Below are 20,473 nucleotides of genomic sequence, written 5' to 3'. Positions count from 1 at the left end.
TGAAGATTTTTTCCCAAGTATATATTTTCATAAATACAGTAGATTTATGAAATGAAATACTAATAAATGTTTGTAAAATGTTAAGTTTATTTATTATCATTTATGTGGTTCTATATCATAACATTTTGAAGTGTTTTATTCATTGTAATTTACATCATGTCAAGATTGCCTGAATACTTCATTCCAACTATTCCAGTAATGAACATTTGCTAAGTTATTACATAGGGCCCAGCCCCTTAGTGTACAGAATGACACTGTATTGCGGACTCACCCCACAGAGCCTTTACAATAGCTGCACCAAGCTTAGTATGCCCCTTAACTGGTGGTTCCAGCAACTTTTTGACAATTTTTGAGCACATCAAATTGATTCCTTCTTTGAAGTATGATTTTCCAACATCAGTGGATGTTTGCCTTGGTATGTGTTCCGAGGTACAACCAATGGAATCTTGTGGTTTGCATATTGAAACCCAAAAGCCACTGTGTTTCTTCTTCAGACCTTTCATTTCTTCAGTTAGCTCCATCCACATCACAGATGGTGTTCAGTGTTATTACAATTCTGGCTTTTGGAAGGTTTGATAGGCAGGGCCTTTTTTGCCAGCAGCCAATCAATATTTCTGTACTTGTTTGAGGGTTCTAATGATAAGACATTCTGCCAAATGGCTTCTATGTGAATGTAATGAGGAGACTTATTAGACATAACAGATGTGATAATATTTTGAGAATGAAAATGCTGATTTCAATGTACAGGTGGGTTAAGGACTGAGTGTGCAGACAACTATCCTGTCATTGAAAAATAGGCAGATTTGTCTGCATGACTCAAATTTTAACATTTTAGATTTAATTGTTGTGAACTGAGTTTGCTGGGCTTTGAGAAATCTAGCAGCTGAAGGAAGGCACGCTTGATGATATCTATTAGCTCAGTGTCTTTTACATTTCAAATGGACCAATGCTTTCACTGTCCTTAACTGCATTTGGATCCTCTGAACCATGGGTCTCCCCTCTCCAATGGCACATCCTGCCTTCTGAAAGTTTTATGATCTGTATTTTCAATATGGTTTTCTTTGATGATTGGCAAAAGGGACAAGGGAGCCTTATGACTACTTTGAGAAATGATTGGCCAATGAAAAGCTGTCTTTGGAAAAGTAAAGCAAGTAGCATCTCATATAAGCTTGCATTGCTTGGCTTTCTTACAATTTAACAAGATTGCCTAGTTCATAGCTTCACTGTTAGGGCCTGGAAAAATTTAAGATGGCTGAACTTAACTTAAGGGAAGAGGACCAAAGTAAATAGTACATCGTTGGGTCTTAGCCAAAGAAATTTGGTCCTGGTATTCAGTTTGGACTGCTGTTAAGGAATCCCTATTGAAAGTATAACTTGTTGAGTGCTTTATGTGAAGTTCATGTTAAATGTGTTCTGTCAAAAGGCTCAGATATAAAACTCACATGAAACAATAAAAAATAATTTGGCATTTTGACCTGGCACATCAGAAAGGATTCTTTTCTTTAGAGAGAAGGAGTGGGTGAAACATTGAAGACAAATATAATAGGAAATGGTCCTGAAGGTTTATTGTGGTATTTGCTTCAATGTTGGTAAATATTTCTTCTACAAGGATTAATGGTGGGAGGTGGGGAGAGTGAAACTAAAAAAAATTGAAAAATAGGCAATTACAACTCTTTTTAGCAGTTTCCTCTACAACTTTATTTTCTTTATATAAATTTAATACTCTTGCATGGTAAGATATGAGCGGATACATATCTAAATGTGAATACAGAATTGTCTATAATTTATTAACAAGAATCTGAAATATGCAAAATTGCATCTGGGTTCCCATAAATTTAAAATAAGTAAGCATATATAATTTAAAAGCTTGTACTTAGCTTCAAAAAGGTTGGTTTACTTTGACATTATAAATTTGTAATCTGAAGGCAAGAATGAAAATGAGAGAGTCTGGGTGGATGCTGTTGAACGTGCTGGCATCATATTACCCTTGCCATTGTCTAATAATCTTTGCCATTTCAATGTCCATAATCAGCTTCAGCTCCATAATTTCCTTAAGAGTCCATTCTGCTTTATCTTTGGCCTTTTGCTCATTGTGAATTTAATTGCTCAACTTCGAGTGACTATACTTTCTGCTGCCTTCCCTTCCTAAATTTCTCCACTCTTCTATCTCCATCCCACTATCTTTCTCTTTCTTTAAGCTTCCAAAACCTATGTAGTAGTCCAAGTTTTTGATCACCTGTCCATCCTTCTGTTTTTTTTTTTGTGTGGCTTGGTCTTGAATAATTCTTTAATAAAGGTGCTTCCTGTGAAGCATCTTGGGATATTTTGGATGCAGTGAAAGAAATACTAAATAAAGTTGGTGTAATTCAAGTTTTTGCATCAAGAATAGTTTAGTTAATATCCAGTGCAGTAGTTTTTCAATGTACAAAAATACAAAAATAAATTCAGTCCTTTGATAATTAATTGATTTATTCTTTAATTAATTTATTCTTTAATATTGTTCTACAATGACTTCTGGAGAAAGATTATGTCATAAAAGTAAGCCCTTTTTTTAAGAGTAACTCACATAAGTGTTAGAGGAACTCAGCAGATCAGGCAATGTCTATAGAGAGGAATAAACAGTCACCATTTCACACTAAGACCCTTCATCAAGAAACCAGGACAGATAAATTTCCGGCATCTACAGAATCCCTTGTGTTAGCCCTTGTTTGCTGTCTCTGTTTTCTCCACATAAATCATTTATTCTTCCACTGTCCTGTGTTTATCTTAAATGAATTCCTACTGAATTAGAAATTAACAAACATCGTGAAAATGATAATGCTCGTGCTTAGAACTGTATCAAATCTTTATTCCCAAATTAGTGTGATAATTCCTTGATCGTAAACTTTGCTTCACTACCACTGCCAAAGTTTATCTTCAATAATGTGTACTATTCATCAGAAAAATATTTAAGTGAGCATTCACCAGATGCATATCTCATTCCTTCCAGCTACTTAAAGAAATAAGAATACACCATTCAGCTTGATCAGCTAGATTTGCGATGCATTTAGATAATGGCTGATTTGTCCCCTTACTCATTTTCTGACTATTGATCTGTATCAATTGAAAGTTCAAAGTGAACATATTATGAGAAACAATTTCAACCACCACCCTCTGTTTCATATCTTGGAGCCAGTTATGAATCCACTTAACAAGCTCTCACTGGAGTCCATGGTACCTAACCTTCTAGACCAGCAAGGATCTTGGTGGAGGCCTTGCTGAAGTTAAAGGACACAACATCTACCTTTTGGTTTACTACTTCAAATATCTCTAAAGTTTACTCATGCAATACTTCTCATGTGCAAAGCCATTTATGACTCCTGATTAGACACTCTATCCAAATGCTAGTAGACCCTCTCCTTCAGGATTTCCTCCAGCAACTTTCTCCGCTACAGTTATCAGGCTGATTGGCCTGTGGTTCTAACTTGTAATTGCTACCCTTTTCAAAGGCAAAACAACATTAACCACTTTTCAGTTCTTGGAAACTTCGCCAGTTGCTAACAATGAAGCAAATATCTCCATGAGGGATTCCACAATTGTTTCTTCAGCTTCCCACAGAATTCAAGAATGCATTGGGGACTTATCAACCTTAATGATCTGTGACACCGCAAGTACCTCCTCACTGGTAAAATGAATGTCCTCCAGAATATTTACAACTTGATTTTCTAGTCTCTTGAGCAGCCATGATTTTCTCAGAAAACATCAAGAACAATCCCACCCATGTCCTGCAGGTCCAAACATAGACAACCCAGCTGATCCCTAAATTCAATCAAAGATCAAAGATCTTGTGGGCATATTTCCATAAATTCAATAATCATGATAGAATGACTGAAAGACTGCATCAATAGGGCAGACAACCAGTGTGCAAAAGAGAACAAACTGTGCAACTACAAAGAAAGAAAGATAAATAAGTAATAAGTATTGAGAACATGAGATGAAGAGTACCATAGGTTGAGGGAACAGTTCAGTAATGGGGCAAGTGAAGTTGAGTTTTTAAAGACAACTCCATGTAGATGTGCTTGATAGTGGGGAGGACTTCACCCATGATGGACTGGGCCATATCTATTACTTTTTGTAGGATTTTCCATTCAAGTGCATTGGTGTTTCTATACCAGGCTGTGATGCAGCCAGTCAATATACTTTCCACCACACATCTATAGAAGTTATAGATGTCATGTTTAATCTTCACTAAGTCCTCAGGAGGTCGAGGCATTGCCATGCTTTTCTGTAATTCCACTTACGCGCCGGGCCCAGGGCAGTGCTCTGTAATGATAACACCAAGGAATTTAAAGTTGCTGATACTCTTCACCTCTGATCCCCCAATGAGGACTAGCTCACTTCCAGTTTCCTCCTTCTGAAGTCAATAATCAGCTACTTCTTGCTGATTTTGTTGTGGCATCACTCTGCCAGATTTTCAGTCTCCCTCCTATGTGCTGATTCATCACCAGTTTTGACTTGGCAAATGACGGTGGTATCGTCAGCAAGCATAAATATGGCATTGAAGCTGTATTTAGCTGCACAGTCATAAACGTAAAGCGAGTAGAGCAGGGGGCTAAGCACAGTGCACCTATGCTGAGGGAGATTGTGGAAGAGATGTTGCCAATTTGAACTGATGAAGTGATGATGTGATGAAATTGAGGATCCAGTTGCATAAGGATGTATTAAGGCCGAAGTCTTGAAGCTTATTAATTAGTTTTGAGGGATGATTGTATTGAATTCCAAGCTACAGTTGCATCCTGATGTATGCATCTTTGCGGTCCAGATGTTCCAGGGTTGAGTGAAGAGCTAATGAAATGGCACCTGTTGTGTACCTGCTGTGCCGGTAGGCAAATTCGAGTGGATACAAGTCACTTCTAAGGCAGGAGTTAATATGTTTCATCACCAGCTTCTCAAAGTTCTTCATCATTGTGGATGTAGGTGTGACTGGATGTCATTGAGGCAGGTTACCACATTCTTCTCAGTCACCAGTATAATTGAAGCCTACTTAACGTAGGCGGGTACCTAAGATTGCCGAAACGAGAGGTTAAAGATTTCAATGAACACGCCAGGTACCTTATATGGGTGGGATGTTTTCTGTGGGTTCACCCTCCTGAATGATGCTTTCATTTCAGCCTCAGACTGAAATAACAGGATTATTGTGGGCTGTGGGAGTTTGTGATGGTTCCTCCATGTTTTGTCAGTGAAAGCGAGCATAGAAGGCATTGAGCTCATCTGGAAGCAAAGCCCTGCAGCCCCCTATGTTGCTTGATTTTACTCTGAGCATTCAAGCCCTCCCACAACTGTTGAGCAACCTTCATTATTTCAAGTTTAGGCAGAGTTGCCACCTTGCCCATGAGATAGCTTTCTGGAGATCATACCTGGACCTCTTGTAACTTCCTTGGTTGCCAGACTTGGATGCCTCTATTCTGATCCTCAGCAGATTGCAGATCCCATGGCTCATCCAAGGCTTCTAGTTGAGGAAAACTGAATGATTTTGTGGGGCCACATTAATCTCTTATTGTTATTATGAAGTCTGTAACAACTGTGACGTATTCTTTCAGATCCACAGAAGAGTCCTTGAACACGCCCAGTCCACTGACTTGAAACAATCCACTTGCCGCTGGTCAGCCTCACATGCCCGCCTCTTTGTAGTCTTTGCCTGTGGAGCTTTCCTCTTTAGCCTCTGCCTGTATGCAGTTAGGAGAAAGATAGCCAAGCAATCAGATTTCCTGAAATGTGGTCTAGGCATGGAATGGTAGGCATTCCTTATCTATACCAGTGGTTCAAGGTTGGGGGAACAAGAGAATGACAAAGCTACCATATCCGAGTACGACAAAGTGTTTATCATGATACATGCACATCCACCTTTTGCCTTTTCTAAATCAACTGTACTCTCCATCTTATGTATCAAGAAGCCTTTGGGTCTGATTGCTGTATCTGATGTATTGTAAAATACCAAACACAACAATTTCCTTCAATCCAGCAATCTTGCCCTCAGGTCCTCAATTTTGTTCTCCAGTGATTGCATATTTGCTAACAAAATGCTGGGTAGGGAGGGCCTCATCCCTTTATGTTTCAGCTTTGCTTAGAGTCCACCATCCTTTTAATAAAGCTGTAGAACCTCTTAAGATTTGCCAGATCCATCTCAGAGGTGCAAGGGGATTTAGAGACCAACTCATATCCTAACTTGGCCCTCCTGATAAGAGTGTTCTTAATCGTTCTATAATTAAAGCCAGTGTAAGCTTCCTTTTTAATGAGCAGGACCTCAATATCACTCATCAGCTAAGGTTCCCTAAACTTTCCAGGTTTACCTTCACCCTAAGAAGGAACATGCTGCTTCTAGACACTGGTTATCACACTCTTGAAAGCCTCCCACTTGCTGTTCGTTCTTTTCCTTTCAAACAGGCTCACCCAATGTACTTCCGCTAGATCCTGCTAGATAATTCCCTCAAAATTAGCCCTGCTCCAGTTTAGGATGCCAACCCAGATAGAAACCTGTAATCCTGGTAATTTAAGGTAGAACCATTTCATTGCTTTGAATTGATGCATCATCTTGTTGCCGACTGCATTCCCACAAAATTACTCTCAATTGGGATGACACCCTTGCAGAAGTTTCCTTGTTACTGCATTTTCTGTGTTTTTTGTTCCAGATTTCTAGAAAAGCCCAATGCAGTTCAGGGGAATCTAATCAAAATGTCAAGTTCTGCCCATAGAATGCCTTTGAAAACATGTTAGCCCATATCTGTAGGCATACTGACTTTTAAGACTCTCAAAGAATTTGGAATGATTTGAATGTCTCTGACATATACAGAATTATGGAAGTGTTGTATCATAGACTGAAGTCTCTTAGCTCATTGAATTTTTTGTGCCTCCAGGCAAGGACAAGTCTCATGCCCCTACAGTGTTCCCATTTTTTCCTATTGTTGTCCTGAATGGGCAACCTTTTATTTTAGGACTCTGAGCTTTGTTTCTAGACACCCAAGCCAAGGGAATCATCAACCATGCATTTTGCTATAAAATGACATTTTCAATGCATTCTTTTGCTTTGAACTTTGAAACTTTGAACATTCTCCTCTAACTACATTCTTGCTTAGGAAGGGAGAACAATATTTCAGCTGTGAGTCTCACTATGGCATGACTATAGACAGGTCCTCAGATGATAACACAAATGATTGGTAATGCGCCTTCCTTTTCTTTCACATATAATTCACTTTCTGATTAAATTTCAGGTTAAGCTACACTTACCAATCAGGAAAGCTGGCTAATTGGATCAAAAAGTCACTTTGTGATAGGATGCAGAGAGTAGTGCTGGAGGGAAAATTTTCTAATTGAAAGTTTATGACCAGTGGTGTATCACAGGGATTGGTGATGGGACTTAGACTGTGATATGCAGTGGCAAGAAAAAGTTCATAAACTCTTTGCAATTACCTGGTTTTCTGCACTAATTACTCATAAAATGTGATTTGATCTTCCTCTAAGTCACAATAATAGACAAACACAATCTGCCTAAACTAATAACACACAAGCAATTGTACTTTTTCTCAGCAATACTGAGTACATCATTTAATCAATCACAGTCTAGTTTCAAACAAGTAAGTGAACCTCTGGGGTAATGCCTTCTAAAAAAAAGTTATTTGAAGTCAAATGTTCTAAATAATGAGATGAGATTGGAGGTGTGGATTGTAGTGGTGCCCTGCCCTATAAAAAAGAAACACAAAGTCAAGTTACTGACAGAGCCTGCTCTGCTTAAGAAGAGTGAACAACATCAAACTGCCTTAGGGACCCTGGCTCTGGATTTCTTCCTTGGTTTACCCCCGAAGCCTTTCTCATGGGTGGGAATGGCTGCAAGGCAGTGGACGTTTAAAATCAAAGTTTTCCTTCTGCTAGGCGGGCTGCCATCCAAGGCTGACGAGCCCCACCTGCCCCAAATACATACAGTATAACAGTAAAAATATGAATCAGGTCATTACATATAGAAAATGCAGGACTCTAGAGCTTGTTGATGAATGGAGAGACCCAGGGAGGAAAGTCTATATTTCCCTGAATGTGGCAACACAGGCATGCTTTATAAGGCATTGGTCAGACTGCAGTTGGAGTATTGTGAGCAGTTTCAGGCCCCCCTTTCTAAGAAAGGATGTGCTGGCATTGGAGAGGGTCCTGAGGAGCTTCACAAGAATGACTCCGTGAGCGAAAGGGTTAATGTATGAGGAGCGTTTGATGGCTTTGGGCCTGTACGCAGTGGACTTCAGAAGAATGAGGGGGGATCTCTTACTGAAACCTGTCAAGTATTGAAAGGCATAGATAGAGTGGATGTAGAGAGGATGTTTCCTATATTGGGGAGTCTAGGCCCAGAGGGCACAGCCTCAGAACAAAGGGACATCCATATAAGACAGAAATGAGGAGGAATTTCTATAGCCAGAGTGTGGTGTATCTGTGGAATTCATTGCCACAAACATCTGTAGAGACTATTGGGTGTATTTAGTGTGGAGGTTGATAGGTTTTTGGTTAGGAAGGGCATCAGACGTTATGGGGAGAAGGCAGAAGAATGGGGTTGAGAGGCATAATTAATCTGCCATGATTGAATGGCAGAGCAGACTGAATAGGCCGAATGGCCTAATTTTGCTCCTGTGTCTAAAGGTCTTCCGTAGAATATAAGATTTGGAATATCATGTTGCAATTTTATAAGACATTGTCTAGGCTGCAGTTTGAGCACTGTATGCTATTCTAGTTGCTACACTATAGGAAGGATGTGATTGAACTGAAGAAACTGCAGAAGAGATTCACCAGGATGTTGCCTGATTGGAGGACTTTAATTATGAGGCAATATTAGAAAAGCTTGTTGTCTCTGGAATGAAGGAGGCTGAAGTGTGATCTGATATAATTACATAAAAATATGAGAGACTTAGATAAAGTAGATAGTTATTTTTCCTGTGGTAGGGTATTATAAATTTAATATAAAAGGCTTAATTGTTAGGTAGAAGGTAGGGATTTTAAAGGGATTCTCAGGGTAAGTTTTTTAAACAGAAATTATTTATATCTGGAGCTTTCTTCCAGAGGAAGTGGTGGAATTGAGTAGAATAATTATGTATTGGAAGTTTTTAGATATAAACTTAAATAAGCAAGGTATAGATGGATGCGTAATAATGCAGGCAAATAGAATTTGTGTAAGTGAGCAAAACGATCTGCTTGGACATGTTGGGCTGAAGAACCTGCTATGATATATAACTCCATGACTGGTGATTTTCTTCAGTCCATACAGCCTCTGATGGATTTCCTGGGCATTCCAACAATAGAAATATTGAACCCATTCCCAAAAAGATTCTTCTACATTAATTTGAATGGAATGAAAATCAAGTGAATCCCTTTATAGATGACACAGCTTTTTGTTGTGCTGAAATAATTCTGAGCATCTTTGTACAAAGAACATTCTCTGCTAAGTAAAGTTTATTGTTGTTTAACTACAAACATGTATATAATGGGTATAATGTTTATTGAAACGAGACAACTCTTTCTTTGAACCTGGAGTAAAGCACACAACACACATAATACATGATAACTTATGAAGGTAAGGATAAAGACTGCAGTAAATATCTAACTGAAGTGCATCAATATTAAATATTGTAAGGTACAGAACAGGTACTGTGGAGAGCATTCTGACAGGCTGCACCATTGTCTCGTATAGTGGGGGGTGGCTACTGCACAGAACGAAAGAAGCTGCAGAGGGTTGTAAATTTAGTCAGCTCCATCTTGGGTATCAGCCTACCAAGTATCCAGGGCATCTTCAAAGAGCAGTGTATCAGAAAGGCAGCGTCCATTATTAAGGATCTTCAGCACACAGGGCATGCCCTTTTCTCACTGTTACCATCAGGTAGGAGATACAGAAGCCTGAAGGTACACACACAGTGATTCAGGAACAGCTTCTTCCCATCTGCCATCCGATTCCTAAATGGACATTGAATCCGTGAACACTACCTCACTTTTTGATACATATTTCTGTTTTTTGCACAATTTTTAATCTACTCAATATATGTATATTGTAATTGATTTACTTTTTTATTTGTTATTATTATTATTTTCTTCTATATTATGTATTGCATTAAACTGCTGCTAAGTTAACAAATTCAGAACACATGCTGGTGATAATAAACCTGATTCTGATTCTGAGTTTAACCAATAACATTTCGAATACGATGCAGCCATGAGTTCAGAATCCCAAGGCCCTAGGGGATATTGGATATTACCATTGAAAGACAAGGGGAAATTGCGAAGTTATGAAATCAAAAGAATCGAATTCAAACAAATTCCAAAGTAGTAGCATGATCTTAATTTGTCTGATGCATGAAATTTATCAATCTTGGATTTTATCTCTACTTTTGCTGTCAACTGGCATAAGTAGAGGCAGGAGGATGTAAAATGTTTATGGTACCAAAGGTTTACGGATTGCACAATCAGTTTCTGCCTCAGTTATGCTTCCTGGTCATCTGTCCCAGCTGAAAATAGTGACATCATCTGAGAACACAATTATGTATCCTGCCAAGGATTTTATATATAATGATAGATTGTATCTACGGAGACAGTCGCTACCCATGGAATTATATCTTACTATTAAGTATTCTTCAGGAGAAGGGAAGAAAATACTGGATTTTATATAAGGGAAGAAAGTATTGGAAGGAAATAGGGAAAAAGAACCTGTTTCCTTGCTGTACTGTTGTATGTTCAATAAGCCATGGACAAGTATAGATTGCTGTTTTTAAAAAAACGTATTTCATTCACATTAGTGTTTCTAAAAAGCAAAACATATATATTTAAGATGAAATTGTTTGATCAGATTGACAGTATCAGCTATTGAGAAGCCCTGTAGTTAAATGTATGCTGGTTAAAATCACCCTTGAATAGATGACTGACTTCTACCTTCAATGTATAATCTTCCTTTTAAACTGTTCTTGAACTACTCCTGCACTCCAAAGGACACCATTGATCAAATTTTTTACCTCTACTCCTTCCTTAAATTAGTGCATTTTACAAAAAGCCTGACAACCACTATTTCATTATTAATTTATGGATGTGAATTATTATGTTTTCAGATTCACATCATAGACTTTGATGATGAAAATAACATTATTAACAAGAATGTCCTTCTGCATCAAGTAGGAGAAATATGGCATATGAGCACAAGCCCTGCAGATAAAGGTGTGCTGGCAACCTGCTACAATAAAAGTAAGTGGACTAAATTGATTTGACTATTGGTGGGGTGGATGGCATGAAATTGAGTAAACGGTAGAATTCATCCTGTGCATTTATATTATGTCCTAAATTGTTTAATTAAACAATTAAACAAAGGAACTTAAAATAATTTTTTCCATTTCCTTTGTACTTTACAAGATGATTCTGCTTCTCATTTGTATTTTTCTCTCAGGTTGCTTTAATTTACAATTAAATTTTAAAATATTGTATGTTAATTAAATAAATTAAATTAATTTCTAATATCTAATTATCTGACTGATATTCAGACAAATGTTACTCCTATAAAGATATAAAGATTTAATTAAAATCACTTCATGGTGTCAACAGCATAAATAGTTCAGACTTATTTTTAATTATGATAAAGATGTGACATAATGCATGCTTGTGTTCTTGTATGTAGGTTGTGATTAGCATTTAAACCGCATGAGCTGCGTAAACTAAGCCAAGGCCAATCCCTTCATAAATTATAAAGTACAATGTAATGTCATTTCAGCATTAGTTGGTTACCAGAAATTCATTTCTGTCATATTGCACACGTTTTATGTACTACCTGACAGATGTGTAAAATGAATTATAAAACAAGAAAATCACTTCTGCGCACGTGGCACACCTATGCATAAAGGAGAGCCAAGCCTGCAGTGATTATATCAACGAGGGCACCTTAATCCTTCCTCTCTACTGATACAATTAAAATCTTTGACTACACTGACACAATTTTAAAAAGAATTATCTGCTACATTAGATTTTTAGACATGTTTTCCATTTCCAACGTTTATTTTGCTTTTATATCGTCTTCTACTTTACACCCCCTTTAATCAATTTGTATACTTCCACTTCTTGCCATCTACTTAGTTCTCCAAGTTCCGAACCATAATATATTTTGGAAGTAAATGTCATTTTGGATATTATACTGAATGACAGACCAAGCTATGTGAACAATGTTCACATACAGGCAGTTTACACATTTTAAAAACTAGAATACCTATCTTGCCATCAGAGACCTAAAGACAACTCTGAATGTCGGGTGAGGTGATGAAAGGTGGCTATCATAAGTATGTTTTAGTTGGATATCACTTCCATGACTCATAATATCACTTAACATTTCTTTTCTAGAATTTATTTTGAAGGGTTTCCCTTGGGTCGCAGTGACTGCTTCATATACCCCTATTCAATTTATTAGAGGAAACATACAGCAAAGGAACAGGCACTTTGGCTCACAATACTAAATAAAGTTCGTATGCCTACATGTGATCCACATCCCTCTGGTCCCTACATATCCATGTGTCTGTCTAAGCATCTTAATTGCCACTATCATATCTACTTATAACACTATGCCGCAACCCATTTGAGGCACCCACCTCTCTGTGTAAAAAAAAAATTACCCATCATATCTTCTTTAAAAATTTCCCCACGTGCCTTAAAGTACATGTCTTCAAGAATTTGGCTTTTAGGGAGCCTAAAACAGGTTTCAGGTTTTTTAATTACAGGTAAAAGATTTAGAATTTAATTATAGGACAAAATTTTAGAATTTAGAAGAGATATTGTTGATTTTCTCTGAAATTGAGACTGGCATATAGCATAAAATGAATTTTGTTATATAAAAACTTTTGAAATGTTTATTGATCTTGTGTTTATAAAAATATAGCATTATTGTTTTAAAGGATTTCAAGTAATATATTACCAGAAATTGAGATGGTGATATGTAATATCTTGATTTTTAAGATTTAAAACCATTCCTCCCTTTATCATTGTGCCTGATAGATTCTTAGAGCTGTTACTTGGGGATTGTGGAAGATTGCTTCTTGGATATTTCTGTTGTTAAACCAGTTTCATCATTCAGATGAATGATATTCAAATAGAGTTAGTAATGGAAACAGACCCTTTGGTCCAACTCATCTCTGCCAATCAAGTTGTCTATTTGAGCCAGTTCCAATTTTTCACATTTATAGGCTCTGAAGGGAAAATATCTCAGTTGCAAAGTTAATGAATAGTGAAAATGTCAGTCACTTTAATTTTCTAAGACAGCTGTACTTAATCATGTAGACAAAAATAAGACCAACTCAGTGGAGATGTTAGGCAGAGAGCAAATACAATCTTCCAGCTAATAAATCTACAAAGGCCCCACATAGGAGACTGGTCAAAAATGTTCAGTCACTTGGCAATTAGGATGAGGTAATAAGCTGGATTGAAACATTGGCTTTGTGGGAGAAACCAAAGTGTTTTAATTCCATGTCCCATTCCCATTCTGATATGTCTATCCATGGTCTCCTCTACTGTCAAGATGAATCCACACTCAGGTTGGAGGAACAACACCTTATATACCGGCTGGGTAGCCTCCAACCTGATGGCATGAACATTGACTTCTCTAACTTCTGTTAATGCCCCTCCTCCCCTTCTTACCCCATCCCTGACATATTTTGTTTTTTTCTCTTTCTCTGCCCATCACTCTGCCTGTTCTCCATCTCCCTCTGGTGCTCTCCCCCCCCTTCTTTCTCCCGAGGCCTCCCGTTCCATGATCCTTTCCCTTCTCCAGCTCTGTATCACTTTCGCCAATCACCTTTCCAGTTCTTAGCTTCATCCCACCCCCTCCGGTCTTCTCCTATCATTTTGCATTTCCCTGTCCCCCCACTACTTTCAAATCTCTTAGTATCTCTCCTTTCAGTTAGTCCTGACGAAGGGTCTCGGCCCGAAACGTCGACAGTGCTTCTCCTCATAGATGCTGTCTGGCCTGCTGTGTTCCACCAGCATTTTGTGTGTGTAGTTTTAGTAGATGGTTGCCTCTTTGGCTGGGCTCAAGGTGTGCCACAGGGATTGGTGCTGAGTCCATTGTTGTTTGTCCTCTATATCAATGATCTGGATGATAATGTAGTAAATTGGATCAGCAAATTTGCAGTTGACATTGAGTTTGGGGGCGGGGGCATAGTGTACAGTGAGGAAGGTTATCAAGGCTTGCGACTAGATTTGTGCCAGCTGGAAAACTGAGCTGAAAAATGACAGATTGAATTTAGTGCAGACAAATCTGAGGTTTTGCACTTTGGGAGGGCAAATCAGACTAAGTTTTATACTAGTAGAATAACAGTATAATAACTGTTATTATATATAACAGTTATTAAATACTACAGTATTTATTACAGTATAATAAATACTAGTAGAATAACAGTAGAATAACAGTTCAGCATAGACTAGATTGGCTGAGGAGCCTGTTTCTATCCTGTAGTACTCTGTGAGTCTAAAACGGTATTTGATATTTTTGGCATAACAGTAAGGCTTTTTTTTTGCACAATTAATGTACTTTATGCAATCATGAGTGCTAGTTAAGGATATATTGCTTTTAAGATGGAGAGCCTCAGGCAAAACATTGGTAATGTGCTGCCATTGCTTTAATTCATACCATTAGCTTATCAACTCTATGTATCCCAGATAAGTAGGTCAGGTAGGATCGGTGAAGAAAAGCATTAGCATTTTAGACAAAGAATTTCATCAGGACCGGAAAATGAGAAAACAATTTTGTGTAGGATGCAGAGAAGGTGATAGAAGAATGAATAGGACAAAGGGAATATCTCTGACTATGTGAGGACAGGGTTGCCATGGGAATACACTCTTCATGAAATTAATTAAATAATGAGGGAATCAGAGAGAAAGCAAACAGAAAAATGCAAAAGCTAAGAAATGCTGGTTGGAGTTGTTGCAGACAACTGAATCAGAGGAGACCCTTGGAAATGCCCAGCAAATCAGGCAGTGTTTGTGGGAAGAGAAAAAAATAATGCAGTTAATTTTGCAGATGAATAGGCTTATAGCAGAACTGACCAGTTCTGATACAAACAAAGTATTGAATTTGATACAGAGTCCGATGGCTGCATTGCATCTACTTGGAAGTTGAGCTGCTGTTCATCAGGCCTTTGTTAGACTTAGCTGGAACCACAGGCTGATAGATCAGGATGGAATGGGATGGAGAAAAATAGTGAGCAGCAATAGGAAGCTCAGGTTTGCCTTTATGTTTTGAACATGCTGTATGTGTTCTGCAAAGTGGTTTCTCAATTTCCATTTGGTTTTCCTTATGTAGAGGAGACTATGTAGCATGATTTAATTTTCTGTCTGCCCTTCTGCCTTTGGAACAATATTATAAATACCATGGATGCTCAGACTGATCAGAGAACTTTTCCCAGGGACTTGCTCAGCCAGAGCCTCCTATTACTGTGCTGAAAAGTCTTGACAGAGCTTTGATTGTTGCCAGCAGTTTTACAAACTAGTGCAAAACCTGAAAGATTCTTCCCTCGTGGTAGCACAGCAGCTCTGCTGGTCTGATCGTCTTGTGACCGAGAAGGTGGCAAATGCTTGCTTTTATGGCAGTGTCTGCCAGTGAAGGTGTGCAGGGACAACTACAATGCAAAGACGGATATATTTAATAACAAGTTATGAAACTAACAATAAATATCATGTCTTGGAAAAATAAAGGAAAAACAATTCTGTGTTTTATTCTACTTTCATAATGCCACAGTAAGGAGAGGATTATTTTCATGATACCTCAAAAATATTCTGTAAACAAAAGCAATTAAACTGCAAAGAATCATGATTTGTCTTTAATTATAGCACTCCTTTAAAACCATATGCAACAAATTGGTCTCCTCTGCATTCAGTTCTCATGGTCTGGCAAAAAGAGTCAAGGTCTGTAAGTGCTTTTACAGCACTGCATTTAGTTGCAGGAGAGCTTTTTCTCACTATAACAGGCTAAGCATAGAAAGCACAATTCCCACCCTCTTGAAGGACTGCAAACCATCCCTGACCATGATTTGCCCTGAAACCTATTGTAAACGTTTTTAAGATTCATGATCTCCAGTATTATACTGCTGCTGCCAGTCTCAGTCCAATGTCTTAGTTCAATACATGAGGTCTGCCACCTTTACATCCCACAATCCCCCTTTTCTCCCCATGCGTAACAGAGAAAGTGCGCATGCCTACTAAATACTTACGTAGTCCAAATGACCAGAACTCAACAATCTCCCATCCTTTTTAAAAATTAAATTTAAAAAAAATTAAAGATAATTCAAATGTCCATTAGAATATGAGAATTAATTCTAACCTTTGATGTTAATACAACTTTGAAGGTATTATATGCCTTTGCTTAGGTCAGGTCAAGTCAAGTTAAGTCACTTTTATTGTCATTTCGACCATAACTGCTGGTACAGTGCATAGTAAAAATGAGACAACGTTTTTCAGGACCATGGTGTTACATGACACAGTACAAAAACTAGACTGAACTACGTAAAAAAAACAGAGAAAGCTACACTAGACTACAGACCTACACAGGACTGCATAAAGTGCACAAAAACAGTGCAGGCATTACAATAAATAATAAACAGGACAATAGGGCAAGGTGTCAGTCCAGGCTTCGGGTATTAAGGAGTCTGATAGCTTGGGGGAAGAAACTATTATATAGTCTGGTCGTGAGAGCCCGAATGCTTCGGAGCCTTTTCCCAGACGGCTGGAGGGAGGAGATTGTATGACGGGTGCGTGGGGTCCTTCATAATGCTGTTTGCTTTGCGGATGCAGCGTGTAGTGTAAATGTCCGTGTTGGCAGGAAGAGAGTCCCCGATGATCTTCTTAGCTGACCTCACTATCCGCTGCAGGGTCTTGCGATCCGAGATGGTGCAATTTCTGAACCAGGCAGTGATGCAGCTGCTCAGGATGCTCTCAATACAACCCCTGTAGAATGTGATGAGGATGGGGGGTGGGAGATGGACTTTCCTCAGCCTTCGCAGAAAGTAGAGACGCTGCTGGGCTTTCTTTGCTATGGAGCTGGTGTTGAGGGACCAGGTGAGATTCTCCATCAGGTGAACACCAAGAAACTTGGTGCTTTTTACGATCTCTGCCGAGGACCCGTTGATGTTCAGTGGGGAGTGGTCGCTTCGTGCCTTCCTGAAGTCAACAACCACCTCTTTTATTTTGTTCACATTAAGAGACAGGTTGTTGGCTCTGCACCAGTCCGTTAGCCGCTGCACCTCCTCTCTGTAAGCTGACTCGTCGTTCTTGCTGATGAGACCCACCACAGTCGTGTCATCGGCGAACTTGATGATATGGTTCGAGCTGTGTGTTGCAGCACAGTCGTGGGTCAGCAGAGTGAACAGCAGTGGACTGAGCACACAGCCGTGGGAGCCCCCGTGCTCAGTGTGATAGTGTTGGAGATGCTGCTCCCAATCCGGACTGACTGATGTCTCCCAGTCAGGAAGTCTAGGATCCAGTTGCAGAGGGAGGTGTTCAGGCCCAGTAGGCTCAGCTTTCCAATCAGTTTCTGAAGGATGATTGTGTTGAATGCTGAACTGAAGTCTATGAACAGCATCCAAACGTATGTGTCTTTTTTGTCCAGGTGGAGGGTGGTAGCAATGGCGTCATCTGTTGAGCGGTTGGGACGGTACGCAAACTGCAGGGGGTCCAGTGAGGGGGCAGCAGGGTCTTGATATGCCTCATGACGAGCCTCTCGAAACACTTCATGATGATGGATGTGAGTGCAATGGGACGGTAGTCATTTAGGCAGGACACCGAAGACTTCTTCGGCACGGGGACTATGGTGGCGGCCTTGAAGCAAGTTGGAACGGTGGCTGCTCAGGGAGATGTTGAAAATATCAGTGAGAACATCTGCTAGCTGGTCTGCACATCCTGTGAGTACTCTACCAGGGATGTTGTCTTTAACAGTACACGAACTGACGCCCCCTTCTTTGTGAGACATCAGTTAGTTGTTGCTTTGTCGTTGGCCATAACATGTGATGAATTTTCTGTGCTTGGACAAATTTTTTGATGCTGCTTATCTTTAGATGAAGCCTCTTCTCTGTAACTGACTTGGTGGCATCAACCGAAGAGTAGTTGTCTGTGATATAAGTTATCTGTAGACTGTCCTTCTTTGGGTCACCACGGAAAAGCTCAGAATAGAGTGCGACCAGAAAACAGCATTGCCAATACCTTCAAGACATTGCAAGGGTTTCTCCTGCTTGCATACTCTGTACAACTCTTCGGATCCTTTATGATTACTAATAGAGAGGTGAAAATCTTCCCTCTTCTCCCATCAGTACAATAAAATGCTCCCCTTGAGTGCCACCATCAGGAAGATTTCCAAGTGAGGCATTACTGAACACAAGCCTCAATGAGTTATTTCTTCCAAGCTGTTGAAACTTTAAGACTACTTGTTCAGATTGAATTCTGTGCATTATGTTGTTTGCCTCATGAAAGTTTGTACTGTGGCATTTTTCATGCTGGATGCCAAGTTCCAGGCATCAAACATGATGTCAGGTCTGTTCTGCCTTGCCACCCATAGACTCTGACTTAGCTTTGACCTAAGTTGCTCAGTTTAAGATTCACTGAGGGGTGCATCCTGTTGTGTGGCACATGAGGATTCCATGGGGGTTATCTGAATATTTCTAATGTAGCTTTCTTGGTGCAGTTGTACTGTTCTGTCAACAGCAAGGATGTCTATCCCTACGTAGCAGAATCTGTCATGTTCCTGGCGCCCAACCTGAAAGGCTGACTTTAGCTGAGGGATCGCTGTTAATCATATAACCATATAACAATTACAGCATGGAAACGGGCCATCTTGGCCCTTCTAGTTCATGCCGAACGCTTACTGTCACCTAGTCCCACTGATCTGCACTCAGCCCATAACCCTCCATTCCTTTCCTGTCCATATACCTATCCAATTTTACTTTAAATGACAATACCGAACCTGCCTCTACCACTTCTACTGGAAGCTCGTTCCACACAGCTACCACTCTCTGAGTAAAGAAAATCCCCCTCATGTTACCCCTAAGCTTTTGCCCCCTAACTCTCAACTCATGTCCTCCATTTGAATCTCTCCTACTCTCAATAGAAAAAGCCTATCCACGTCAACTCTATCTATCCTCCTCATAATTTTAAATACCTCTATCAAGTCCCTCCTCAACCTTCTATGCTCCAGAGAATAAAGACCTAACTTATTCAACCTTTCTCTGTAACTTAGGTGCTGAAACCCAGGTAACATTCTAATAAATCTTCTCTGTACTCTCTCTATTTTGTTGACGTCTTTCCTATAATTCAGTGACCAGAACTGTACACAATACTCCAAATTCGGCCTCACCAATGCCTCGTACAATTTTAACATTACATTCCAATTCCTGTACTCAATGCTCTGATTTATAAAGGCCAGCATACCAAAAGCTTTCTTCACCACCCTATCCACATGAGATTCCACCTTCAGGGAACTATGCACCATTATTCCTAGATCACTCTGTTCTACTGCATTCTTCAATGTCCTGCCATTTACCATGTATGTACTATTTGGATTATTCCTACCAAAATGTAGCACCTCACACTTATCAGCATTAAACTCCATCTGCCATCATTCAGCCCACTTTTCTAACTGGCCTAAATTTCTCTGCAAGCTTTGAAAACCTACTTCATTATCCTCAATGCCACCTATCTTAGTATCATCTGCATACTTACTAATCCAATTTAACACACCATTATCCAGATCATTAATATATATGACAAAGAACATTGGACCCAGTACAGATCCCTGAGGCACACCAGTAGTCACCGGCCTCCAAACTGACAAACAGTTATCCACCACTACTCTCTGGCATCTCCCATCCAGCCACTGTTGAATCCATTTTACTACTTTAATATTAATACCTAACGATTGAACCTTCCTAACTAACCTTCCGTGCGGAACCTTGTCAAAGTTGGCAAAGTTGTGGCCATATGAAGTCATCTACATGATCAAGCAAGTATTCCAATCACATGATATCCTTAAACTTGCCAGTATAAATCAGTTGGATCCACTTGTGACATCTTTCCACCTGTTTTCAGCTTTGTTTCCATGACCTTTTTATGGAGTGATACATCTGCTAGACCATACCACACATGTGAGTTTCCACTGTGTTCCTTTGCTTCTGCCTTCAGGAGGGGGTTTAATGTAAATGTCAAGTGACAGCCGCATTCCCTGTAAAAATACCGATTTTATCTCCATACGGTGGGGTTGCCAATGCTTTTGACATATCACTAAGAGAACTAGTTGGAGAGACTCTGATGCACATGTTGATGAGTCTTTTCAGAGTTCTTTTATCTTCAGTTCCTCAAAACCTCTAACCACCAGGTATGCTTTTGGTATAATTCCTGTTGGGGTTTCTTTCAGAGTGCACATCAATCTTGTAGTTCCTGTGTTTTGGCCAATGTCTCTGGCTTCTTC

The 20,473-nt window shown here is 39.3% G+C and overlaps 1 protein-coding gene across 2 annotated transcripts in view; it reads left to right on the top strand.

Moving 5' to 3' along the window:
• The window catches only part of eipr1 (EARP complex and GARP complex interacting protein 1), a 98,723-nt gene that overhangs the window by 12,849 nt on the left and 65,401 nt on the right, over positions 1–20,473 (top strand). For both annotated transcript variants that reach the window (XM_073056821.1, XM_073056822.1), the window contains one exon: positions 11,103–11,235. In XM_073056821.1, coding sequence (XP_072912922.1) covers positions 11,103–11,235 — 133 coding nt within the window. The remainder of the gene's footprint in view (positions 1–11,102; positions 11,236–20,473) is intronic.

Source organism: Hemitrygon akajei, chromosome 9, assembly GCF_048418815.1.
Source record: "Hemitrygon akajei chromosome 9, sHemAka1.3, whole genome shotgun sequence".
Taxonomy (NCBI): Eukaryota; Metazoa; Chordata; class Chondrichthyes; order Myliobatiformes; family Dasyatidae; genus Hemitrygon; species Hemitrygon akajei.
This window is presented reverse-complemented; position numbering and strand designations above follow the sequence as displayed.